The sequence below is a fragment of the Homalodisca vitripennis genome, chromosome 2, assembly GCF_021130785.1.
Source record: "Homalodisca vitripennis isolate AUS2020 chromosome 2, UT_GWSS_2.1, whole genome shotgun sequence".
Lineage (NCBI taxonomy): Eukaryota > Metazoa > Arthropoda > Insecta > Hemiptera > Cicadellidae > Homalodisca > Homalodisca vitripennis.
The window spans coordinates 51,596,922-51,624,785 of record NC_060208.1 but is presented as its reverse complement, the minus strand read 5'-3'; the positions used below and the strand labels follow the sequence as shown (position 1 = coordinate 51,624,785).

Sequence of the window (27,864 nt, the reverse complement as noted above, 5' to 3'; positions counted from 1 at the left end):
AGATTTCAGAACTTGATACTGTATCATAAAGGGTTTTTCATCTTGGGTGGGTAGATGTTGGAGGCCTGTGTCGGTCATGTTGTTTTGGTGTCAGCTGTTTCATTAGTGTATTGTTGTTCAGTGAGTGCTGCCATTTCATCACAGGTTATTTCATCATGACAAGTTACACAATTGAGTAAGCACGCTCAGATGATTAAACTTTATTATCAAAATGAGTGTTCACTAGTTAAAACGTTACGTGCGTTGCGAACATTTTACGGCAGACGCGGAGGCCCTTCAATGTCAACTCTTCAACGTTTGGTAGCTAAATTAGAGAAGACCGGTTCGGTAAACAACCAGCCTAAACCCAGACGTCAAAGGAACAACAGGTCCATCGAGAACGTTGCCGCTGTCCATGAAAGTGTGCAGAGGAACCCGAGGTAGTCAATTCCTCGCCGTGCACAAGAACTCGGCCTTTTGCAAAACTCAACTTGGCAAATTTTTGCGTCTGGGTTTAGGCTTGCATCCGTACAAAATCTAACTGACCCAGGAGCTCAAAGTTTATAACCATAGACAACGCCGCGCCGTTTGTTCGCCGAGTGGGCTTTGGAGCGTTTGGAGAGAACGCTAATTTCGGCCGAAAAATTATCTTCAGCGACGAAGCACATTTCTGGATGAATCACAAGCATAATTAATTGCCGAATATGGGACAATGACAGCCCACAATTAATAGGTTCACCAGGTAGCGATGTATCCACAAAAAGTTACTGTTTGGTGCGGATTTTGGGCTGGCGGTGTGATTGGTCCATATGTTAAAAAAAACAACGTTGGTGAGGCCATCACTGTCAACGGCGAACGCTACAGAACGATGATAACGGATTTCTTTTGGCCCAAATTGAACGATATGCATGAAAACGACCTATGGTTTCAACAGGACGGCGCTACGTTCCACACAGCGAACGACACCATGAACATTTTGCATGAACGATTTGAGGGTATGGTTATCTCTCACAGAGGTGACATGAATTGGCCACCAATATCGTGTGATTTGAGACCCTAGGCTTTTTTGGGATTTTCTGAAGTCACAGGTCTATACCAATAGGCCTAAATCAACCGATGAACTTAAGATCAACATAACCAATGCCATCGCTCACATAGAATCGGGTTAATGCGGCAGAGTAATTGAAAATTGGACCACTCAAATCCGTACCATTGTGAAAAACCGCGGTGGACATTTTAACGATGTCATATTCCAAACATAATGGCATACATGGGCCTTTCATAAGAAAAATAAATTTCGTTAATGTATCGTACATAGCTTGTTTTATTTCATCTCAACATCTACCCGCCCAAAATGAAAAACCCTATATATTGTATCATGTTAATGCCTGTTTACAAATAATTTTAAATATAACATGTTTTTTTTTTATCTTGAGCCAGTTGCTAATTTACAAATTAAAACATAATACTGGTCTGGTTTAAGTGACTCTGGGTGAAATATACAAAAATAAGAGGAAAACTGTCATATTCATTGACATCAATGGAGGTCTACGATTGACAAATAATACAGGATAGAAGTCCAAGGATCTCTTTTTTGCGATTGTTCTTTACAAGTTTTCATTATTATTATTACTGCTGCTTTTACACGTTTTACTTGCATTTTAATTTTGTTCCGTGGCCATTTTTAAGGCCATAAATAAACTATGATTAATTACAACAGAAATAGGAAGTCGGTTATTACCTGGAGGATATATAAATACATTAAAATGCAGAAATGTTTAAAATAAATGCCCAAATTTTTAGCGTGTCAATAGTTAGATATTATTAATAGCTAATTTATAATAAATTATTGTAAAAAAGAATATATACATAGTTTAACAAAAATGTATACATATTTGTCTATTCTGATTTTGCATGATTCAAATGCTTGCCTAAACGCGAACATTTGTTTATTGTTTTAATTGAATGTAAACTGTAAACATAACTGTCCACCCAAGTTTGTATTTGATTGGTTATGTTATTGATTGTTATTGTTTACTTTTTACTAACGTGTGTTTGTCCGAATTTTTAAGGTTCATATTGTAGACTGGAGTAGCTATTTTCTGCATACCCTATTAACCTATTTGGTTGAAGCTAATCAATGTTCTAGTTCTATTACAAACAATCATAAGGCTAATAGACTATTTTAATAGATAAGGTTGACTCTTAGAGGTTTTTTTTATTAGGTTGGTCTTTAAGTTCTGTAAATGCCAACATATTAACTAGGAATTGAAGTACAGTCAGTAGTTATGGAGAATATTTCTAAAAAGACACTACTAGAAACTGTTGATACTGCAATTGAATACTCTGCAAAATTAGGAAAGAATTTAAATTCTGTTTTAGGAGCAGAACAGCAAGTGAGTAGACTATTGATTTATAAATTAATATTTTATAATTAGGATATGAGATATAGAAATCATTTGAAATTTTGGCAAATAGTGTGAAGTGGCTAAAGCAAATAACTACAATAATTTCTTATGTACTTTACTGTAGTATAATGAGTGACCACCACCACAATTGAATCATCAATGTGCATGGTTATATCTAAACTACTGGAACCAAAATGTTGAACCCAATTATGTTATAGATATATCAAATGACTGTATTGTTTAACTGAGGTAGACTTTAATAAGCGACCTCACCTACGCTCGTTATTCAGTTGGGGTACGGTCCAATAAGCGGACCCGGTTTTTTATATCGAAATTGGCAAACGATATTACTTAATCATAACCATCGATATAATCAATCGATACTGATGAATTATTTTTAACAACTTAAATAATCTATATGAACAGCTGTAAACACTTTCAAATAATACAAGGTAATATTTTAAATTTCACGTAACATTGTGTATTAAAATGGCCGTCAATCTTAGGAAGCTTCACGAAATTGCTTTAAAAGACGATAAAATATGTTTTTTATGGCTTCAGGATGTTGGGTTACTACCTAAGAATCCATTATGTGATATTTGTGGAAAGGTAACAAATGTAACTGTCAGAGGAGCTAACATGGTCGTCTTCAGATGCAAAAAAAGAAGGTAATGGTGGACACAACTTTAGTAAAAACGTTTTCGTTCTGTTTCATTTAGTTAAAGTTATGAGTTTCCCTGATTTTGGTTATGTTCATTTATTATTTGTTATCATTAAATTCACATTTTAATTTAAACATATGATTGTTATTACTTTTATATCGATTGATAGTCTATGATTCGATATGCGAATATTAGGTATCGATGATTATATTCTTCGATATAAAAAACCGGGTCCGCTTATTGGACCCTACCCTTCAGTTGTTGGGGAGGGTTCGATAAGTGGACCCGGTTTTTTAAATCGAAATTGGCAAACAATATTACTTAACCATAATATTTAATATTTTAATATAAAACATATGATTGTTAACTATAATTTTATATCGATTGATGGTTTAGGATTTGAGATATGAATATTAGGTATCGATGATTACATTCTTTGATATAAAAAACCGGGTCCGCTTATCGTACCCTAGGGTAAAATACCCAGTGTTTGATAGCACTCCAGTGTTTGAATAATTTGATTTAATTTCGTCTGCTGTTAAGCTCACAGGTTATAAAAATCACATGTTTTAGGTCACATATTATAGACCAACTTTTATTTTAATGATCAGCTGTTTTTCATAGTCCATTTTCAGTTCACTAGTTTTGGAGGGAATCTATTGTAAAAGTTACTGCCATCAACCAGTACATTTTTACGGAAAAAGCTAAGAGGTAAGTGTTTTTTTCATTTATTTTCCTTTTCATTGTTAAAAATACTAATTCATTCCAGCCCAAACAGAAAGAATAATTATTTAATTCTCTTTCTTTTGATATAATTCAGCATACAATAATCCTAAACCTTAAAAGAATGAGAGCCAAATCAATCACTGGTATTGGTAAGTGCCTATGAACCCAGTGTTTGATAACTGTTACCCAAAACACTAGCTCCTCAATTTTCCAATGTTTGATACATGTATTTAACTCATTCAAATATATGTTAATTGGGCTATTTAGGCTAAGTAACTTAAATATATTATAATTAAAATGATTAATTGTATAGGGATATATATAGATTTTAATCTGTTATTTTAAGTCCTATAGAGTTTTTCTTTTCAGATGCCGCCGAAGGAAAAAGCCCAAGTTTGCTTATACGCACGAACAGCTTCTGGCAGGCTTTGGATGCTGTGAAAAGTGGAAGACCAGTAAATGCAGTCAGGTAAACAATTTGGCATACCACAATCAACCCTCGCCTACAAGGTATCAGGGAAAACCCCAATAGAACGTAAAATGGGACCTCAGCCACTTCTGGGAAATAAAGCAGAGGAAATGCTAGAAAATTGGGTAAAGGGCCTTGCTGTACGGGGATTACCTGTGAATAAACATGCTTTATTGACATCTGTCAAACAGATAGCAAAAGATCTCCAGCTGGAGAATAAATTTGCCAAAGATGGGCCTGGTGAAAAATGGTTAGCCCTTTTTCTGAAAAGACACCCTATAATTAGCGAAAGAAACACCAGACAAACTCACCAAAGTAAGAGCAAACTGTCACAGAACAGTTTTTATCAGGAACTGGTTTACTGAAGTATATGATTACTTAGTAAAAAAATCATGATAAGCCTGAGGTAGATGCTTTATTAACTGACCCTGAACGTATGTTCAATCTAGACGAAACAGCATTTTTTCTCTGCGCTAGCACTGGAAAGGTTTTGGGGATCAGAGGGCAGAAAAACGTGTACGAGGTGCACACAGGAAAAGATAAGGAAAATTTAACCGTGTTATGTAATGTTAGTGCAAGTGGAAAAATTGCACCCAATCTCGTAATATTTCCTGGTCAAAGGCTGCCATACATCAGATCGATTGAAGGTGCCTGATGATTGGGCTATGGCCAAGTCAGACAATGGTTGGATTACGGGCGAAGTATTTTATGAATACTTTGTCAATGTGTTCTTCAAATGGCTTCAAGAACAAAACACAAAGTTTCCTGTGATTGTTTTTCTAGATGGCCACACTACACATTTAACATACCACTTGAGTATCTCTTTTGCTCTGAAAATAAGATTATTTTGATTTCGTTACCACCCAACTGCACACATGTACTCCAGCCTCTTGACGTGGCAGTATTTGGGCCTGTGAAGAGAGAATGGGCATCTGCTGTCCATACATGGCGTTTAACAGCAGGTGAAGAACGTTTAACCAAATTTAACTTTACCGTTTTATTAAACAAAGTTTTGGAAAACAAATTGACACCTAAAACCATTGCAAATGGCTTCAAACGGTGTGGATTAATGCCATTTCAATGCCGACGCAGTAGATTATTCCAAAGTGGATGTTCTGAATGCAACTACTTGTGCTGTCAGAAAAGGAAAGGGGCTGGTTTGACTGAGACCACAACAGTATGCGATACTGCAAGTGTATCACATACAAATCAAGACTGTTTGAAATTCTTGGAATCTTTTATCGACCCTTCAACATTAAAAGAGTTCCAGGAGACATTACAGTGCCTTCACTCCAATCTGGAAAGGAGATGAATGTGCACACGACTTGTATGTAGTGTGGAAGAAGGCCAAGGACACGACTGCACAGAATACAAAATTAATTGCCCAAACTACTCAGGAGACATGTAACATCAAACAATGATAAAACAGTAGGGCTATTAGCAACACCAGACGAAAACTGATGATAGACCTGTGGTGTACAATGATACTCCAACTTTGGCAAATGAAGATAAATCAGATAAAGCTCAAGTTTCACCACTGAAAGAAGCAAGTCCTGTAGCCTCCACTTCTTTTAAGTCTAGCCGCGAAGAAAGTTTGGCGAAGGTCCTGTCACCAGGTACCAATGGTGAAGGTGTACCTTCCCCATTCAAAAACAACTTACCCTGGCCTGGTACGCCCAAAAAGGACAAACAAGCAAGGAAGAAAGTAAAAGTAAAACTTCCAGCTGTTGTATCAAGTAAACAATGGCAGGTTTATGAAGAGAAAAGAAAAAGAAAAAAAGAAAGAAGAGGAAAAACAGAAGGAAGAAAGAAAAAGAAAACGCGAAGAAAAGAGGAAAGAGAAGTCAAAAGGAACTAAAAAGACAAAAAAAAATTAGTTTATGATAAAGAAGATGACTGGACATGCAAGGTCTGCAATAAAAGATACTCTGCAGAATTAATTCTAAAAATACGACGTCGCTGGATTGAATGTGACAAATGTACGAACACTTATCACTATAAGTGCATCCCAAAAAAGCATCTTGATGCATTTGGTATTGAGGAAAGTGACGACGATGATGACGAACTGGCCTTTTACTGTCACAACTGTGCTAATGATATTGTCACTGATACGGAACCGTTAGGCCTAGATCTTAGTGACACTGAAGATGAAGACATGTAAATAAGAGTGTTTTTAACAATAGACAGTGTAAATATAGTGTATAGTGTAAGGAAATATTTGTGGACTGGACACATATTATAGGTACTACGTAAACCTTCAAAAGTTTGGAGAAAATGTTTTTCACATTATCTAACCATAGCCTACATTTAATAAAGGTTAGTTAATTGATTCAATATTAATTAGTTTTATTACATTTAGTATTTTGTGAACTAAAGTTTAATTATCAAACACTAGTCAAATTCATTATCAAACACTAGATATCCATATCAAACACTAGGCTAAGTGATGTACTTTCCATTTTAAATTTTTTAAATATAAAAAACACATTTAGTAACACATTATTTTATAATTACAGAAACTAAATAAAATTCTAAACAAACTGCACCCACCCTAGTTAATTTATAATGAAAGGTTTTTGAGAAAAAATTTTTTTTACCAAAACCACTGCTCTTAACACTATCAAACACTGGGTATTTTACCCTACCCCAGTATTTGTTGTTTTTATCAAATGGTACGATATTTTTATCCGAAGGAATAATTCAATATTACAATTTATTTAACTTAGCATATGATTTCAACTTGTAATTTTAATGTAAACAATAAACAGCAAGAAGTAAGTAAGAGACTGAAAATGGCGATCAATAGGAGGAAAGTATGTTAGATATTTCTCACAAGTGACGAGATTTGTGTAAGTGGCTTCAACATGTGGGTTTGGCTACAGGTGAGGAGAATTCTTCCCTCCATTTCACAAAAGCGGTTACTTATTGATACCAAGCTAGACAAGTTATAAATGTTGTAAGGTTTCTTTGTTATCCAAGTCTAGGCCAAGTGATTATAGATCAGAAGGATCTAGGCCAAAGTTGGTTTTTTTGTTTTGTAAAATTAGTGTTAAATTTATGTATTTAAAATTATAATGTACGAGATTCTTCTTGATACAGTAATTGATTAAAACCCTTATTGTGCACAATTTTTACATGTCGAAGTTGGATAATATATCAAAATGTTCAATAAAAACAACCGAATAACGAGTGTAGGCTTCATATTAAAGTCTCCCCTTCAGCTGTATGATAAACAGCTATATAATTGTAAATAACGTTAATTATTAGAAGAGTTGGGTAGGGTACGATAAGCGGACCCGGTTTTTTATATCGAAGAATGTAGTCTTCGATACCTAATATTTGCATCTCAAATCCTAGACTATCAATCGATATAAAAGTATCTATAGCCCTCAATAACAATCATATGTTTTAAATTAAAATATGAATTTAATATTTAAAGTGATCAAACAAATTATTATAACAAAAATGAGGAAAACTGATGACGACCATATTTGCTCGTCTCACAGGTACAGTTAGTTGTTTGTTTCCACAAATTTCACATAATGGGGTTTTCGGTACGAGTCCAACATGTTGAAGCCACAAAAACAATATATTTTATTTATGTCATCATCTTTCAAAGCAATGTCATGTAGTTTTCTAAAATTGACTGTCATTTTTAATAATTAAAATTACTTATGTAAAATTGAAATATTACCCTACGTGTATTATTTTAAAGTGTTTACAGCTGTTGATATAGACTATTTAAGTTAATAATACAAAATAATTAATCAGTATCAATAGATTATATCGATGGTTATGATTAAGTAATATTGTTTGCCAATTTCGATATAAAAAAACCGGGTCCGCTTATCGTACCCTACCCGAAGATTTTGGTATTCAATACATTAGATATTTCTAATTGATAATTTGGTACCCTGATTCGATTGTGCTGATGGCCTCTTACTATAATTTACTTCAGCCTTATACTTTCATATCCATATCAAATTTTTAGACGCTCAAACATATTAACCTATACCTAAATTAATAGAGGCCTTTTTACAATTCAGGTTATATAACATATAGACAATAGACAATATACTTTATTCATTATCATTGAGACAAGAATGGTGTCATTAAGCAAAATACAATTTTTTTTTTAAGTTGAGATAAATCACAGTGGTTCGAGAGATGTGGTCAGGCAGTTAGTCCTCCAGTTCAGGAATTCCTCTATTGTATAAAAAGGCCGGTCAAGAAGCCAGTCAATCAGTTTCCGTCGGAGTTATTGCTGTTCCGTGGTGTTCTTGAACTCTTGTGGCAGGATGTTAAGAAATTTTGCACCAGCATAGGTGGGTTGTTTTTCGTAGAGAGTCAGACGATGGGTGGGAAGTATGTAGTCACGTGCGGATCTTGTGTTGAGCGTGTGAACATCATTTCCTCTTGTCAGATGTTGTTGACTTGCATATGCAACTACTTCTAAGATGTACAGGGCTACTGAGGTTAGTATTCTTAGCTGTTTAAAAGCACCTCTACACGATTCTAGAGGTCCTGTTCCCATTACTATATGGATTGCTTTTTTCTGAAGCACTAGTACCCTTTGGGTGTTAACTTTAAAGGAGTTGCCCCAGACAGTTATTGCGTACCTCAGGTGACTCTCGAAAAAGAGCATAGTATGCACATTTTACTATTTCTGGGCTAGCAACTTGTTTTAAGCGCCTTAGAACATATAAAACTGTGCTAAGTTTCCCACATAGTTGGTTGATATGGTCACTCCAAGAAAGAGATTCGTCAATTAATATTCCTAGGTACTTTACGTTGTCCATTCTTTCAGCGTCTGGCAATTCCAGCACTTCTTCTTTCTTCCTTCCCATTATTAGTTGCTGAGTCTTTGTTTGATTCAATACCAGGTCGTTTGCTTGACAGTATTCTATTGCCATATTTATGGCAATGTATGTGTCTATTTCCAAGGTCGAAGGTTGTTTATTTTGTAGCAGGAGTGTCGTGTCATCTGCATACATGAGCATGAAGCAATACCTTTTTAAGTAATCAGGAAAGTCACTCACAAAGATAATGTAAAGGATAGGGCCCAGGACTGATCCCTGCGGAACACCTCTGTCAACAGGCAAAGGTCTGGAGGTTGTTGTTTTTTTCTTTCCTTGGTCTGTACTTTTTATTTCTACTGACTGAGTTCTCCCTGATAAGTAGCTCCGAAACCAATCTGCAGTTTTTCCTGTGATCCCTCGGCTTTCTAGTTTTTTGAGGAGTTTGTCATGACTAAGGCAATCAAACGCTTTAGTGAAGTCTAGAAAGATAAAAGTTGTTGTGTCGCCCTTATCTAGTGCTCTTATTAGATACTACTTTGGTATAGAGGACTCTCAAGCATTCGTGATTAGACCCCCCAGAAATTTGATATTTTACTGATAAGTACTATCTTGAAACATGTTTTTTGTTCATTGTTAAAACAGTGAACAGTGTGTTTTTAGTTCAGTGCGGGGCAGCACTAACTGATGACCGGAGCACAGTATGGACTGTCAGCACATTCAACTATAGTACGCCTACTAATTTGGTAATCCCTATAAAAGGGGAATCATAGTAACCCTCTCAAAAGGGTTCAGTCTTTTAGGTATAGTAAATATGGACTTTTAATGACATTTTCCTTACTTCCGCATGGTACAGTTTCGATTTCGTCGAACTAGTACAAGTGCTAGTAGCCCCACATCCCTTGCTACGTCTTTTTATGGGGATTTTCAAGCCTCCCAATTTGGGGATTAAAAACTTTTCGATTGGTTTCTGAAACTAGACATTAAAACATATGTTGTAGATTCAATTTAGTCGAAATACAACAACTTTTTAAATGGGGTTATGGAAACTCCCTAAGGAAGGGTAGTTTAGGGGTAAAATGTACATATATTTACTGTTGGCTATAGAAACACACCTGTGAAATTTCAAAAGAATTGGCAATGGGTTAACCTGAACCTAAGGTTTGTCTGATATTACGATTATGGCCGTATTTGTGTATGTTGCACTTATGAAATGTCTACTGCTTGGAAACTACCATTTATTTCTGATTAAGTTATTATTTGATTGAAGGTGAATGAGACTGCAGAAGAAAGTTTAGCAGAGATTGATGCAGCCTTTGACGAACTCACAAAGTCCGTACTGGATGCACTCAACAAAAGGAGGGAGACTCTTAAGAAGACAATCTGCAGTATCAGAGAGGAGGGTCTGACACCTCTCAAGGGTTGCAGAGAAATTATCAAACAGACTCTGAAGAATACCCAGTGCTACATCTGCGAGGGACAAGATCTTCTGGATTTGTGTGATAAAGATAGAATAGATTCCGACCGATGCCTCAAATTTCTTGATCAGTCTTCTCTCCTTGGAAGGTAAAGACAGAATGTTAAAAATTTGATTTTGGTAAATTATTACTTAATCGTATCTAAATAAGGGACCAGATTTCCTGAAGGTGTCAACATATAGAGAGTGATTCATGAGAGGCTGTACCTATATTGTTCTACATTGCCAGTAGATTATATGAGAGTAATTGACTGATTTTTATATACGTTTAATTTTATCAATGATGGCCTTACAAATCAGCTAACGTACACTCATGACTATACGCATGCTGCATTGTTATTTAGGTAACAAATTCAGCGTTATATATGAATGAATAAATATATTATTAGACCTTATTCTCTCTCAGTCAATTGCTTTGGCAAATACAAGTTAAAACGTCATTGCTCTGTGCTGACGTCATACGGCAGTTTTTGAACTTCTTACAAAGTAATTTATTCACAGTAATATAACTGTCCACTGAATTGTTTATTTAGCAAAATCTCTTCTGTCAGTTGTTGATGTACAAACTCTAATTTCCGTCTGTCTGTATCCACAATAACTATCAAACAGTATGACAGGGTAACTGTCAGGGTTGACTTTGTTGTGAAACTTAACCTCTACTACTTCTATCAGTATTAAAAATTGTAATCATCGGATTATTTTGGATACAGATTTTTATCTGCCAAAAAAGACCATGGCTGTATTGTGTCTTTGGTAACCATATTGGGAAGGAGAAAAACACAGAATAAACAAACAGAGAATGTTGTGAAGTTAATCCTATGCACTCGAAGGCAGTATTTATAATTTGTCCTTGGAGCTCGTTTGACCAGCTCTACTGGCCGCTGCCATTTTGTCAGAAGTGCGGATTGATTTTTGCTGCAATGTTATCACAGCTTGTATATCCAGCTGTACTGGCCAAGATATAATACGTCCACAGCTCATAAGGCCAGCACTACTTGCCACTAAACATATGAGTTATTTTCTAATATCCTGTTTGTTTTATAATGAATAATGAGTGCTAAAACCTATTGAGCAGCTTTATTTTAAAGTAATTTTAGGTAAAGCAATACATTTTAAATAGCCTATAATTCTTTTCTAAATATTGACTGTGCAAATTAGACGAATGATTCGTAGTGGGCCTATACACTGAAGTGATAGAAACATAGAAAACTTTACTAGAAGACGTGTGCTAACTATTCTTGACAACACATAGGTATATATTTATAAAAGTTTTATTCCGTAAAATTTGTAATGACAGAAAGATTTATAATAGTTCATGTCTGAGTATAACATAACTGGAAATGCCTAATTTATAACATTTTTTTTAAATATCTTTCTTATCAATATACGTATATGAGTTTAATTTCTCAAATGTATGTTTATCTTTTTATTAGAAAGATTCATTAATAATAAATTTTAAATTATTTTTCATTTCCTCTTGAAACATTTTAAACTACTACATAAAATAATGCAGAGGATATTAAAAAATAATTTCGTTCTGGGGAGGCAAACAACAAGTATGGCCGCAGAGCTGTCAATGAAAGTAGCGCAGCCATCTGTAGCCTACTGGCCATACGAGTTGCGAGGACAAACTACTGCAAAACTAACGCGAACTGTCTGCAATAGACAATAGACAATATACTTTATTGACATGTTCTTTGAGAACAGTACATAGCGTCAGTTATATAAGGTAACAATTTTTAGCTGTTTGTAAATTCTTCTTCTGTGTAAAAAGGTCTCTCTTGGAGCCATAGAGTCAGTTGTTTCTTGAAGCGGTGAGGTGGTTGGTTCTTTAGGTGCTCTGGAAGGTGGTTGAAGTAGGCGGCTCCTTTATAGGATGGTTTCTTCTTGTATAGGCTCAGATGGTGTGGGGGCAAAGCGAAGTCCGAAGCATGTCTAGTGTTGTGCTGGTGCAGATCTGAGTGTCTTGGCTGTGATGTTTTTACTGTGTGGAAGATTACTTCTCTTATGTAGAGTGATACGACTGTCAATATTTTAAAATTTTTGAAGTGTTCTCGGCAGCTGTCACGGTAGTTAAGGCCTGCGAGGCATCTAATTGCCCTCTTCTGGTTGATCAGAACTCTCTCAAGGTTGGTTTTGGATGTTCCTCCCCAAGTGGCAATGCCATATCTCAGGTGTGATTCGAAGAGAGCAAAGTAAGCTACCTTGGCCGTGTCTGTGCCACTTATTTGTTTTATTCTACGCATAACATAGTTTCCTGCAGATAGTTTTTTGCACAGTTGATCTATTTGTGGCTTCCATGACAGTTTATCATCAATTATGATACCAAGGTGTCTGGTGGTGTTTTTTATTTCTAGGTCTGGGAGCGTCAAGTTAAGGTCTCTGCGTAGATTGCTAAAGGTCATCTGAACTGTTTTTTTTTTATTATTTAAGACAAGGTCATTTCTGGTACAGAATAGTTTTGTTTTATTGAAAGTGGTAGTTGTGTTTCTCTGGAGTGTTGCTATTGATTTATTTGCTATTGTTAGTGCTGTGTCGTCTGCATACATGACGGTGTGACAGATGTCTCCTAGCCAGTTGGGCATGTCATTTGTGAGTAGGAGGAACAAGACTGGCCCCAGAACCGATCCCTGTGGTACGCCCCTTTGTGTGTCAGTGGTTTTTGATTGACATTTCTGTAGTATGTTGTTTTCAGTGTAATTTACTTCCACAAACATCTTTCTATCAGTCTATTTTTAATTGGTTGGGGAAAATTCCTTGTGAAAGAGATTTGTTAGTTATAAGGGTGAGTGGTCTTGAAAATTCACTGCAACCTTGGTGTGGCCAGTTTTGCTGGTGTTTTGAGCATAAAGGGTTGTATGATTAAATTGGATTGGTTGGTTTCATACAGAGCTTGAACATTTAGACATAACATAAGTGGTAAAGGGCTTTTTATTGTGTTTTCTTGACTGGTATTACTGATATAATGGAGTGGCCAGAGCGTAGGTAGCATTTTTAGTAGGTGGGAAGTTTTTTTAACTCACTTTCTTGTCTGTCTGTATAAACATTTTCTTTGATTAGCAGGTATTATCTTTGATACCTCTGTCAGTCCATAGAGGCTCATTGAGGATGTCTATCCCAGAGTCAACAGGAAGCTTAACTTCTTTTACAGACTTCCTGCAAATGCATTCAGTATACTGACTCTCACAATGCTGTATTTCACCTTAATTTGGCATTATTCTTGAGTACTGTTGTAGTCTAAAGAATTTTTATTAACATTTAATGTTGTAGTCTGGTCTCCTCATTAACTTTATAATGATCATATTTTGCTTTTGGAGAGGATACAAAGGATATTTTTCCGTTTTTGTTGGAATTATTATAATTGGTTTCCCCTATCTTGAAGTGCAATTTGAAGATCTTGCTAATCATCTTAGACTCAGTCCTGATACAATAGAAGCCGACTTCTGGACCCCACATTTCTGTTCGAGCTCCTGAACCATGTTCTTGATTCTCCTCATCTCCTCAGTCGGATTGATTTCTGCATCCCTATTGAAACTTCTCTTGAGACATCTTTGGTTACAGTCAATATGATAGAAACTGTGAGTACTTTGCTCCTATGCCTTGGGAATAAACTTTCACCTGAATTGGACTTCTTTGAAGAAATGAGTGTAATTACCTTTAAGATGAGGGTTCTCCTGTTTTAGAATCGCATGTAAGCGAAGACTCCTGCCTCTTATAGACTGGATTCTTTTATTGTTAAAACTGTTGTAATGTTTGCCTCTTGAGCTTGTTGTAATTCACATTATTATTGTTGTTGTGTTTAATATGGTTATTTTTTGTTATAACGGGAGAGGCAGACCACTCATGCGGTATGTATAGCGGGAGAACGGTTTGGTGTATTGACATAACATTTTTATTCATAATTTAGATTCTAACTCAGTAACTTCAGTTTTGGATGTGAATGGCCAAAGTGTCACTAAAATACAGGGTGGTGCGCGGTAATTTGGTTTTTTGCACTGCAGGCTGTGGCGGCACTGTTGGTCGAAGAGAGGGGAGAGTGGGCGTGGCTTATAGTGGCTGACGGGAGATTTGTATTCCTCCGCGTTCCAGTTGCCATCATGCAGTGGACACGAGAGGAGAGGTCATTTTGTGTTGAAGCGTATTTTTCAAATGCCCACTCGATCATTGCAGTGCAGCGTGCTTTTCGTTTACGATTCGCTGTTCCCCCACGAGGACGTGTTTCTGGTCGGCAATCAGTTGTAAATTGGCTAACTGCATTCAGAACAGCAGGGAATGTGTCATGTGTATGAAGGGGACCTCATAGAAGGATTACAACACCGGAAAACGTGGATAGAGTTAGAGCAGCAGTACTGCAATCTCCAAAATGCTCTGCTCGGAAGCAATCACTTGCTCTTGGCATTTCAAGACGTTCTCTTCACCGGATTCTTCATGATGAACTGAGATTTCACCAGTATAAAATGTGCGTGGTCCATCAATTGTCAGCACGGGACTATTTGACACGCCGTACTTCTTGTGAAGACATGCTTGCAACTATACCGCGTGTCGCAAATGTGTTCTTTTCTGATGAGGCACATTTTCACCTCAGTGGATGTGTCGACAAGCATAACATGCCCTACTGGAGTGAAACAAACCCCAGAGAAGTCCACCAGAGACCTCTGCATTCGAACCGCGTCACTGTGTGGTGCGCCATATCACGAGTAGGCATCATTGGGCCTTACTTTTTTTCAGGATAACCATCGTGCCATAGTTATAACTGTATTGTTGAATACAGTTGTGAACTCCGAACGGTATTTGACTATTATACAGGATTTTTTTCAGCCGGCTCTTGAGGCAATGCAATTAGAGGATACATGGTTCCAACAGGATGGTGTCACTGCACACACAGTGAGGGTTACCATGAATTGTTTGAGGCAAATGTTTCCTGGACGGCTTATCTCTTTGAGGGGTGATGTGAACTGGCCGGCACGCTCACTAGACTTAGCCCCATGCGATTTTTTCCTTTGGGGTTACCTGAAGTCGAAGGTGTATATCAACTGTCCCAACACCTTGGAAGACCTAAGGAACAATATTGAGGCTGAAAATGGCAGAATACCAGTCGACATGCTTGTTAGAGTTAATGAAAACTTCAGAAAACGTATGCAGCAGTGTGTGGATCCCGAAGGTCGACATTTGCCAGATACATCATTTAAAACCATGTAATTTAAAAATTCCCTTACTGTTCAATATAATTAAAATAAAAAATAATTTTTTCTAAGGTTCATAATTTTTTGATTTCATTTTCAAATCAGCAAATTACCGCGCTCCACCCTGTACCTTGGAAAAATTACGTGAAAAACAGATTTCTACTTGTTTTTCAAAAACATTAGTCATAAGTCATATATTTGGCCATTAAATACATATTTGTACAATAGGCTACGTCATACAGATACATACAAATAAAAGCAATTAACATATACAGATAAAACTACCTACAGACTAACTTTGGAAGACTAGACTAGATATATCACTTTTAAAGAACTCGTCAATTTTGTAAAAAGGATTGTTCAACAGCCAATCGTATAAAATATTCCTAAAACTATTGAAGCTACTATAATGAGCAGAAATGTGCAGTCTATTAAATAGCCTTATGCTAACAATTTCATAAGAGAATTTAGTTTTACTTAACCTAGCAAAAGGTACATGAATTTGGTGAGAATTTCTAGTAGCATAAGAGTGAACATGCTCATTAAGGACATAATTATTAATATTATTTTTTGCAAAAAGTAGACAAGATAAAATGTATAGATTTACAACAGTTAGTATTTTACTGCAAATAAAGACGGGTCTACAGTGCTCAAGACAATGGGCGTTGTTGAGAATTCTGACTGCTTTCTTTTGAATAATCAATACTTCACTTATACTGCTACAGTTTACCCATAATAATAGTCCATATGTAATTACACCTTGAAAAAGGGCAAAGTAAACCATTCTAAGATAGTGTTTGTCTACACAGTGCCTCAAATGGTACAAGAGATATATGACCCTGCTCAATCTTTTACATACGTTATTTATATGAGAATGCCAGGTCAACTTTGAATCCAGAGTGATACCTAATAAATTAACCACATTATCATTACAATCAGCTTGAAGTCTTAAGGAGAAAACCATATTTTGAGTTTTTTTCTAAATTCAACAACAGAACATTTTGATTTATACCATTCATCTGCTTCATCAATCACACATCTTAGTATAAGCTCTCTTTCATTCTGATTATTTACTGTTGTAAAAAAAGTGACATCATCAGCAAACATTACTGATTTATAACTCACATTGTACTCAAGATCGTTAACCATAATTAGAAATAAAGTAGGGCCCAGAACTGATCCCTGTGGCACGCCAAACTTTACCTCAGAAGATTTGGAAAGATTGCCATTAGTAAAAATGTTTCGTTGCCGATAACTGAGGTAGGATTTAAACAAAGAATTTTGAATGCCTGTTACACCATAGAATTTAAGTTTTCTCAACAGGATGTCGTGATCGACACAGTCGAAGGCCTTGGAGAGGTCGCATAGAACTGCGCAGGTGTCAAAGCCTGCATCGAAACCAGCCAAGACGCCCGAAAACAAGTCCCCCAACTGCATCGGTTGTCGACATCCCGGCTCTAAAACCAAACTGACTACAACTAAAGAGATTATTTTTTTCAAAATATAAGTTAACCTGGGTTTTAATGATGGCTTCAAAGACTAGAAAAAACTGGTACCAGAGAGATAACCCTGTACGATTTAACACTTCTATGATCACCCTTCTTAAAGATTGGCACAACCTTTGACACTTTTAATTTACTAGGAAAGATTCCCTCTTTAAGCATTGCATTTAGACACATGGTGAGAGGGACATTCACTCCACTGCACACCAATTTCACTAAATTATTTGAAACATTATAAATATCACAACTTTTGGAACTTTTTAACTTTAAAATTACTTTCACAATATCATTATACTCTATAGGCTGCCAGGCGAGAGGCTGATGTGAGGGTAAGTGTTGCACCTCTAGGAGCTCATCTGGCCTTGTATTTGCTGCGGGGATTTTCTCTCGGATTTTATCCACTACCGAAATGAAGTATTCGTTGAAAGAATCAGCATCCGGAGTAGCATTTTGTTGTTGTTTCGGTTGAGTCTCATGTTTTATAATTTGCCATGCAGCTTTGCAAGTGTTGCTTGAGGACTGAATAAATTCTTGGTTAGCATGAGTGCTTGTTTTAGAGCACTCTTGTAATTGATCTTGGCCAATTTATAATTTTTAGCATCCCTGGGATCTTCAGTCGCTTGTGAAATATTAAAAAGTGACATAACCACTTCTTTCATTTTTGCCAACTGAGGAGTGAACCAGTTGCGCAGACCTTTAGGTTTATGGTAATTCTTGAAGTTATTTGTTCTTGAGTTCCTCATTGGCAAATAAATATTCATCCAGCCTATAAACACATTGTGAAACTTATACATTTCTTCAGCACTTAATCCTTTAAGAGTTACACCCCAGTCAATATTCTGTAGACAAAGTTCAAAATCTTCAACTGCAGGCCCAGGTAATGGTCTAAAAGGTCTTTCAAGTCGTTGAACCTGTGTAACTTCTTTTGAAGCTGTCCATTAGCTGGTCATAAATGTTAAAGGATAAAAAACTGTGGTCAGATATTAAAAGATCAAGGACATTAACGTTGTAGTCTGATGGTCTAATGTTTGTTATTGTGTAGTCAATGCAGGCTAAGCCTCTTGTTGGCCTAAAATTGGAACAATAAAGGCCGGCAGTTCTCAAGAGATTATGAAGCTTTATAGTTGTAGTATTGTTCCCATTTGCTTATATATTCAGGTCGCCACACAGCACTATGCCAATCTTAAATTTAATCATTCGAGATACGAAAAAAGTTTAAATGAAAACTTTGTTCTTATTGAGACCTTCAAATTATGTACAACATTATGCATGTTCCTATTTAAAATTTTTTACTTATATGAATTTTTAATTTTTCAAAATTTGAGTTGAACGAAACTCCACCTCTACTACTTTTATATTGGAATTAAAAATAGTAAACATCGATCCACAGGTATTCGCTGTCAAGACCAGGATGTTGTCCGCTGTGGGTCGAACATGAATCTGCCTACACTGACTCCAAATCTGTTGTGCATTTAACACTTTTTTAATTATGTTTCTACCTACTAAGGTAAAAAGGTACTAAGGCTAGGTGATGTATGAGAAATGTTTACTTTTTACTCCATTGTCGGTGTGATATTCCTTTCTTCAAAACTGACTTTTTTTGGAGTGTCAACAAGAAAAAGAAGAGATATTATAATAAGAATATATGTAGTCATAAGTTTTTTTTGTAATTCATATTATAAACAAGGTAGAAGTATGCCACACCATATTTTGCTTAACAGGCTTTAGTGAGGTTCCTTGCAAAATTTACAGACAACATCGTACAAAAGATTAGTTATGTTAAATAGGTTTTGACCCACAATAACCTCACCCAAAATAAACTTGACCTTATCATTCACTTTTAGTAGAACGTCCCTTCAAAGTTTTATAAAGATTTGTTCAGAATTACGGCCCTATAATTTCAATTTTCAGATTCTAATAAGAAGATTAGAAATACACCTACAGGAATATCTCATAATTTATTTCCCCATCACTTGTGTGCTTGCATTAAATAGTATGATTAATCACAAGGTTAAATTAAAGCACAGTTTTGGCATGCAAAATATATGTATGGCAGTATTGTCAGACCTTCCTGAAACAAGAAGCACTATTTTTTACAGTGTTATTACTCATACTATTTTAAATTGTATTGTGAACAAATTTTATATTGAAAGTCTATTTTTTGTACACAAAAAAGTTTCTTTGTTTAATACATAGTCTGTGTAACATTTTAGATAGTAGTGGTAATTTTAATTTACAGTCAATGCACTGAAGAAACACAACAGTCTTCCTGTGATACTGCCAAACTCTTACTCAGCTGCCCCATTTCTTTTTGTACAAAACACTCAGAATTAACTTCTCAAAAAGCCTTCATAATTTCAAGAATCAGTTCATCTTTTTTTAATTTTAGTGTCAAGATACTGATGTGTTGCAGCCTTCCTGCTGTACCCAACATGGAGGAGGTACCGGCCATCACATTTCAGCTGAACTTGGACAGCCTTCAGTCCAGCCTGGTCTCAAGCATACTGTCTGCTGGAGAAGTTTCCAGGATGGGACCCGTCCAGATAACATCCGTCCTTGAGAAGCCCGGAGCTCTGCTTGTACATTGGGAAGAGGTAGGAGAACTGCGCTTTCTTAGTTCTATGTCCATATCAGTGTTATCAGGAACATGAGATTTAAATGAGATTTGAAGAAATGATAGTTGAGTATGTCTTCAACCCTTTATAAATGGCTAACAATATGACCATATTATACACCTTAGATATAAAGATTTGTTTTATGGATACATACTTTTGTTTAACATTGTCCATCTGTACATCACTATCTTATGCAGTTCTATCACCTTAGATTAATGTTCCTAAACTTCAAAAACGTGTTCTGCCAAGCTTGGTGTGTTCATATCACCAGATATTGTATGAATTTCAAAGCCTTCACTGTGGTTCTGTATTGATTAAGCTTGAGTTTACCTCACCAGTCACCACGCACTATGTCATCTGCCGCAGTTAACGTGTTAATTAAAAACACACTCAAGGCCACACAAACCAATTCTTCAAAGGCAAAAGTTGTCTGGGCAATGTCTTTATAAATATACATATTGCATTCATTGATAAAAGTGGGATAAAAGTGTAGAAATATCTACCACATTTAGGTGTCTCATTTGTAACATTTTCTTGCTTGTACAGTGGGCTATATGTTGTTTCAGTACATTTAGACCACTTTTAACGTTTTTTGCCCCGTTAATTGGCTCACTTACTGTTTCCGGCTATTTTTGTTGGTGTGGCATCAGTGAAACGGCCACTTTGCTGCTGCTGCAGGCCACCCGTGCGCTATAGCTGGGTGTTCAAAAATCCAACTCTCACCGCTGAGCCACTGAGCCAGCCATAGGCAAACAGTTCGGATGCCAGTTGAGAGCATCAGTGATCTTCACAGGCCACACTCGCCAGAAGAGAAGCAGGTTTGGATGGGGACAGTGACAAAGAGGTGCCTCCAAACCAGTCCCACGGCCACTGAGCCAGCTGTATGGCCTTCCCCTTTAATTTTTTAATTGTTGATGAAGATGGTGACATTTATGATATTTTAGCAGTGATCTCTGGGGAAGTCAGCGTTCATACTTCATCCCTCCTGAGTATAGGTCATCCAGATATACCTTGAACCTCCAATTATTTAAATAAGAATAGAAAAGTTGAAGTCGTTGTTTTATGTAATCTTTTGGAAACCATGATGATTTAATTGGTAAGTAAATTGTTAAGGTTAACTCTGTCAAAAGCTATGTTCAATTCACAGAATGTTACCTATACATAGCACATGTTGTCTAAAGCCAATAATATATTCTTTACTAATCTCCTCATGGCATCCACAGTTGACTTGCTCTTCGTGAAACGCAAGTCGTATTGTTTTAAGGCTAAACGTGCCGGTATTAGTTCCTATCTGAGCCACAACAGAGCAGCACTAAAATTAAGCAAATTCATTTTTTCTGTTTATTCCCTCAATTTTTGACCAATTTTAATTGTGAAAACTGATTTATAAACTAGATGATCATAGACCTATAAATAGGAGCAAAAAAATTATTTTATTTATAATAATAAATTTACTGTACAGAACGTCTATATATATTTTTTAAATCAAAATTTGCAGGTAATCATTTTATGGGCTTTTCTATTAATTTAGAAATGTTTACTTTTAGAATGAGTTGAATAGTTTGATTGACCCTTTTTTTTGTTACTTTCAGTATTTATCTCTAACGTATGTATCACCGCGCCCCACTATGTCACCTAACATCAACAGCCTTGACACTTGCTCAAAAACTTTATTCAAATGCTGTTGACTGGTAATAACTGCCATTGCAAACCTATCCAAGAACTGGGAAACTATATCATTACTAAAACTATTCTATTTGAATAATAAATTTTCTGAAAACTGTTAGATGAAGTTATATGCCAGTATTACTCTAGCTGTAGTATGTAATGTTATTTTGGCTACCATCTTCTGATAATACAAGTGTCATCAAACTCCCCCTTCATCCCCTCAGTAGCAAATTTATAAACCAAAATATTGTAAAAAATTATCTAGTCAAAAACAGAAAATAAATAAAATTGAGTGTTTTTTATGTCTACTATTTGTTTATAGTAATAAAAGTGTCTATGTTCTTTAGGTGTCTATGCTCAAATAATAGGTTGATGGTTTTGTTCAATAGAAACATTATTTGATGTTTGATACCTAACGGCTTTGTGAATTCTAATTAGACGCAATATTTAATGTATAGCACAAAATTATTTCAATTGTGTTGCGGTTATGTGGACATTATACATAGTGGGCAGAGGAACTCGCTTATTTGAATCGGGGACCATGAAGCAGCTGTTGTTCCGAGGAGTATGCAGGGAGCCACATTCAAGAGAGTGGCTCATAAGGTTGTTGATCTATTCAGTTTAGTCTGTTTCATGAAAAGAACATAGGTGGGGCACGCATTCTCTGTTGTTCAGAGGAGTTTGGAGGGAGCCACTTTCAAGAGAGCGGCTCATAAGGTTGTTGATCTATTCAGTTTAGTCTGTTTCATGAAAAGAACATAGGTGGGGCACGCATTCTCTGTTGTTCAGAGGAGTTTGGAGGGAGCCACATTCAAGAGAGCGGCTCATAAGGTTGTTGATCTATTCAGTTTAGTCTGTTTCATGAAAAGAACATAGGTGGGGCACGCATTCGCTGTTGTTCCGAGGAGTATGGAGGGAGCCACATTCAAGAGAGCGGCTCATAAGGTTGTTGATCTATTCAGTTTAGTCTGTTTCATGAAAAGAACATAGGTGGGGCACGCATTCGCTGTTGTTCCGAGGAGTTTGGAGGGAGCCACATTCAAGAGAGCGGCTCATAAGGTTGTTGATCTATTCAGTTTAGTCTGTTTCATGAAAAGAACATAGGTGGGGCACGCATTCGCTGTTGTTCCGAGGAGTTTGGAGGGAGCCACATTCAAGAGAGCGGCTCATAAGGTTGTTGATCTATTCAGTTTAGTCTGTTTCATGAAAAGAACATAGGTGGGGCACGCATACGATGTTTTTCCGAGGAGTATGGAGGGAGCCACATTCAAGAGAGCGGCTCATAAGGTTGTTGATCTATTCAGTTTAGTCTGTTTCATGAAAAGAACATAGGTGGGGCACGCATTCGCTGTTGTTCCGAGGAGTATGGAGGGAGCCACATTCAAGAGAGCGGCTCATAAGGTTGTTGATCTATTCAGTTTAGTCTGTTTCATGAAAAGAACATAGGTGGGGCACGCATTCGCTGTTGTTCCGAGGAGTATGGAGGGAGCCACATTCAAGAGAGCGGCTCATAAGGTTGTTGATCTATTCAGTTTAGTCTATTTCATGAAATGAACATAGGTAGGGCACGCATTCGCTGTTCTTCCGAGGAGTATGGAGGGAGCCACATTCAAGAGAGCGGCTCATAAGGTTGTTGATCTATTCAGTTTAGTCTATTTCATGAAAAGAACATAGGTGGGGCACGCATTCGCTGTTGTTCCGAGGAGTATGGACGGAGCCACATTCAAGAGAGCGGCTCATAAGGTTGTTGATCTATTCAGTTTAGTCTATTTCATGAAATGAACATAGGTAGGGCACGCATTCGCTGTTCTTCCGAGGAGTATGGAGGGAGCCACATTCAAGAGAGCGGCTCATAAGGTTGTTGATCTATTCAGTTTAGTCTGTTTCATGAAAAGAACATAGGTGGGGCACGCATTCGCTGTTGTTCCGAGGAGTATGGAGGGAGCCACATTCAAGAGAGCGGCTCATAAGGTTGTTGATCTATTCAGTTTAGTCTGTTTCATGAAATGAACATAGGTGGGGCACGCATTCGCTGTTGAAGCGTATTTTTCAAATGGATGCGCAATCATCACCATGCAAGGTGCATTCCATATCCGTTTTAATACCGCACTCTGTAGTTGTGTTTCTGGCCAGCAGTTTATTGTCCCATGAGTGAGAAACTAGTGATGTGTGATGAAAATTTAATTAATCCATGGTCTTTTAAATATAATGTACAGGTGATTTCAGATGATTCTGACCTTTACATCCGTATGATAGTAAAGATTTTCTTGCCAACATTCAATAGGACAGATGAGGGAGATGTATGGTTCCAGTAGGACGGTGTAACAGCACACACAGCGTGAGTGTCAATGGCAGTTTTGCACCAACATCTCCCTGAACATCATATCTCCATAAGGGTTTACCTGCATTTGCCAGCACGGTTGCCTGATTTAGTCCCTTGGGATTATTTTTTATGGGAGCTATCTCAAATCACTGATTTATAATGATTGTACCAGGACACTAGCTCAACTGAAGAATATTGTTCTTCAAGATATCGTTAAAATGCTGGTCAATATGATGGAAAAAAGTGAATAAGGCTTTGAAGTCCGATTATTACAGTTTATTGACAACAATAGACACCATCTGCCTCATGTCATACTCAAAACTAAGACAAAATAAAATTTAAATGTTGTATTTTATGACATCAAATTAATTAAATATATATCATCATTACTTTCTTTTCAGTTTAACTTCTAAATAAGCAAGTTCCGTTTGCTCCACCCTGTACAATGTGGTAGTAAAATTTGTGATAATTTCATGAATGGCTTTCTATTGAACAGACTTCCCCAGGTGGTATCCAGACAAAACGCAGAAATCATAAGTAACAAAAATGTTAATGTCTTCGAATTTGTACTCATATTTATGCTGAGCAAAAATTTTACTCAGATATTTCCTAGTAGAGACAGAAAATGAGACTTAAAATAAATTAGTACTTATAAACTAATGTTATTCTTGTACTTTTTAAGATTCTTGTTATTATATCAAAGTTTGAAAAATATTGGTTTTATATATAAGTTATACAGCATCATAGAGCATCATCATTTGCATCATAGAGCAAAACAAAAGAGTTTTTAGAATCCTCAAGTAATTTAAAATCATGTTTTTTCGTATGTGTTTTTTTTTATATCTTGTGAAATATCCAGATAGCGGCCGTATAGAGTTGTAATATACTACAACGTTGCGGAAATAACTGTAAATGTCACTGCCGTAATTGTCAATAGATCCAAACTAAATTTTGTACAGAAAACATTTACATATAGTTTGTCTGAGTTCGTTAACCAGCCTCAAACAATAAAATATTTCAAGATGGTGGTGATTAAAATTTCTGAAAAAATTATAACAACTATTTTTCAATATAACATGGTTTAAAGGTAGTAGCCATTTAAACTTTGGAAATGGAATGGTTATAGCTCAGTTATTATGCATCGTATATCCAAACAAAAGTGGGTACTTTGGGATTATACCGACCACACCAGTATGAAGAACACAAAAATAGAAATTTATAGAAACAAACATGATAGAACGAAAAAACAACTCTTCAATTACAAAATTACAAACTTACAAGCATTTCCAGGTATTGTGATCGTTATTGTTGTCGCTGTTATCTTATCTTTCTCGAGAATCCTGATTACGGCAGACCGCGCGCGCGGCATCACGTGATTTGCACGGTACATAATTGCCTTTCCATTACAATTCAATTTATATTTCTGATTAGCCCCTCTAGAATTTGATATTTTACTGATAGGTACTATCTCGAGGGATGTTTTTCTTTCGTCGACATCAGCGCGGGGCAGCACCGAAGGTGCTGCCAAAGCCCGCGCTGATGGCCGGAGGCACTCGCATTTTGGGTGGCGGAATGTGATCAAGAATAAAAACAAGTTTTTAGTGTTTTTTTAATAAAGAGTTTAGTTTGGTAAATGTTTGTTTTTGTTGAATTTTTGTGTTTGGAGAAATGTAGAGGTAAAACACGGAAGTACAACAAAGCGATGCACCAGCTGAACGGGCGGCGAGACTCTGCAATCACGTTATCTACTAGACGCTCGACTTTGACCTCTGTCTGAGGATGGGGAGGGGTTTGCGATAAGACAATTCCTGTTTTATATTGACGAAATATTGTTCTACGCTAATCTAGTAATCAGTAGAAACGAAATGTGAAATAACGATTCATGTCTGGGTGTGGTCGGTATAATCCCAAAGTACCCAAAAGTGTTTTCAAATTTCCTGCTCATTTACAATAATGTTTATTTTTAGTTCTTACATGATTTATGATATCTCTTAAGGTTTTTCAGACCATAGCCGAATAAGTTTAAAATAGTAGGCTATACAGTAACTTTGCGGACACAATTCCATAATTTCGAACCGATTCAAACTAAACCTGGTTCTAAGTTACGTATGCATTTCTTAAATAAGTTCAAGTCAAGTCTCAACCAACAAAAGGTTTCAAGATTGTAGTCATTTGCATTTGTGCAAAATGTTTATCTAAGATATTTCACAACATAAATAAAAGTTAAAACTTTTTATAAAATTGTCAAATAATTCCAAGCAATTTTTATTCCTCAAGTTTTTGATACCATAAGGTTTCAAGGTGGCAGCCACTCAAAGGTTTTAGGAATATACAATAATATTGAATTTTTATAAATGAATAAGTTTACAGATACAATTTCAGATAGATTGTATTAATTCAAGTCCATAATTTTACATACAAATTTATATGCTTATCACAATTTTGTCTTATAAGGTTTCTAAACATTTTAAAGTGTTACATTATATTAGCAAGAAAACCTTATATGTCCACCAGTATTGTGCTAATTAAAAGTCTAAACTAATAACGCATCTATAGTTTGTCATATTAAAATGACGGCCACATGTAAACACTATCATACGTCTAAGGCGGATTTTATATTTTTATAATTAACCCCAGACTGTTGAGGAATACGGCTAGCCGAGTGCCTCCAGTGCTACTCTCGTGTTTACACGTTTCGACACGTTTTACCATCACTGATACTCTTGTGGTGTTAAAACATTTTTAGACATGGCTGTTTATTGGTTATTTCTTCCTGCCTGTGAAGCATTGACAAGTGTCTTGGCCAGGTTTACTTACAACTTTGCTACTGTGTAATACAAAATATTAGCTTGTGTCTTATTACAATTTATTAACCCCACGTATATTCTGTTGTGTGACTTTTTTTATTTGTTTTTTAATAACCACAGTTCTCACTTGAGTACCCAGTTCATAGTTAGACAACTAAAATAACTGGTTGTCACAAGACGAGGGGAAGTTACAGCAGTGTAATATAACCACTTAATTTTTAATTAAAATTTACGTAAAGAAACTGTTTTTATTCTAAGTATAATCAGTTCTTGAAGCAGTGTGCCAACATCTACGATCTAACATTGAAGCTAAGACATGGTTGTCATATTAAACATGGCTTAAATATTATTAACATGTCAAAATATTAGCTTGTGTCTTATTACAATTTATTAACCCCACGTATATTCTGTTGTGTGACTTTTTTTATTTGTTTTTTAATAACCACAGTTCTCACTTGAGTACCCAGTTCATAGTTAGACAACTAAAATAACTGGTTGTCACAAGACGAGGGGAAGTTACAGCAGTGTAATATAACCACTTAATTTTTAATTAAAATTTACGTAAAGAAACTGTTTTTATTCTAAGTATAATCAGTTCTTGAAGCAGTGTGCCAACATCTACGATCTAACATTGAAGCTAAGACATGGTTGTCATATTAAACATGGCTTAAATATTATTAACATGTCAAAATATTAGCTTGTGTCTTATTACAATATATTAACCCCACGTATATTCTGTTGTGTGACTTTTTTTATTTGTTTTTTAATAACCACAGTTCTCACTTGAGTACCCAGTTCATAGTTAGACAACTAAAATAACTGGTTGTCACAAGACGAGGGGAAGTTACAGCAGTGTAATATAACCACTTAATTTTTAATTAAAATTTACGTAAAGAAACTGTTTTTATTCTAAGTATAATCAGTTCTTGAAGCAGTGTGCCAACATCTACGATCTAACATTGAAGCTAAGCGCTGGCTGTGGCTAGAGTTACTCTCTCACTCAAACACGGTAATAGCTTGTCACTGTTTTACGTGTTAACACGTCTACACCTGTTTGGAGATTAAGATTGGTTTTACAGTTCGACAAATTGCATTTCGTGATAAAATAAGCTATTTCTTGTAAGGACATGGCTTCTGGTCAACCTTCGCCACACAATCGTAGGTGATTGTTTTCATGATGGCTTCATTATTTGTAATTTTTGTACTTATGTATTAGTTCACATTCGGCATGGATATTCATTATATAACC

General features: G+C 36.1%; 1 protein-coding gene across 1 annotated transcript in view; it reads left to right on the top strand.

The window, feature by feature from the left end:
- Nucleotides 1-1,937: 1,937 nt before the first annotated feature.
- LOC124353932 (cytokine receptor-like factor 3) overlaps nt 1,938-27,864 on the top strand; it is a 73,589-nt gene continuing 47,662 nt past the window's right edge. The window contains exons 1-3 of the mRNA XM_046803993.1: nt 1,938-2,375; nt 10,311-10,606; nt 19,616-19,796. Coding sequence (XP_046659949.1) covers nt 2,268-2,375; nt 10,311-10,606; nt 19,616-19,796 — 585 coding nt within the window. The 5' untranslated portion in view covers nt 1,938-2,267. The remainder of the gene's footprint in view (nt 2,376-10,310; nt 10,607-19,615; nt 19,797-27,864) is intronic.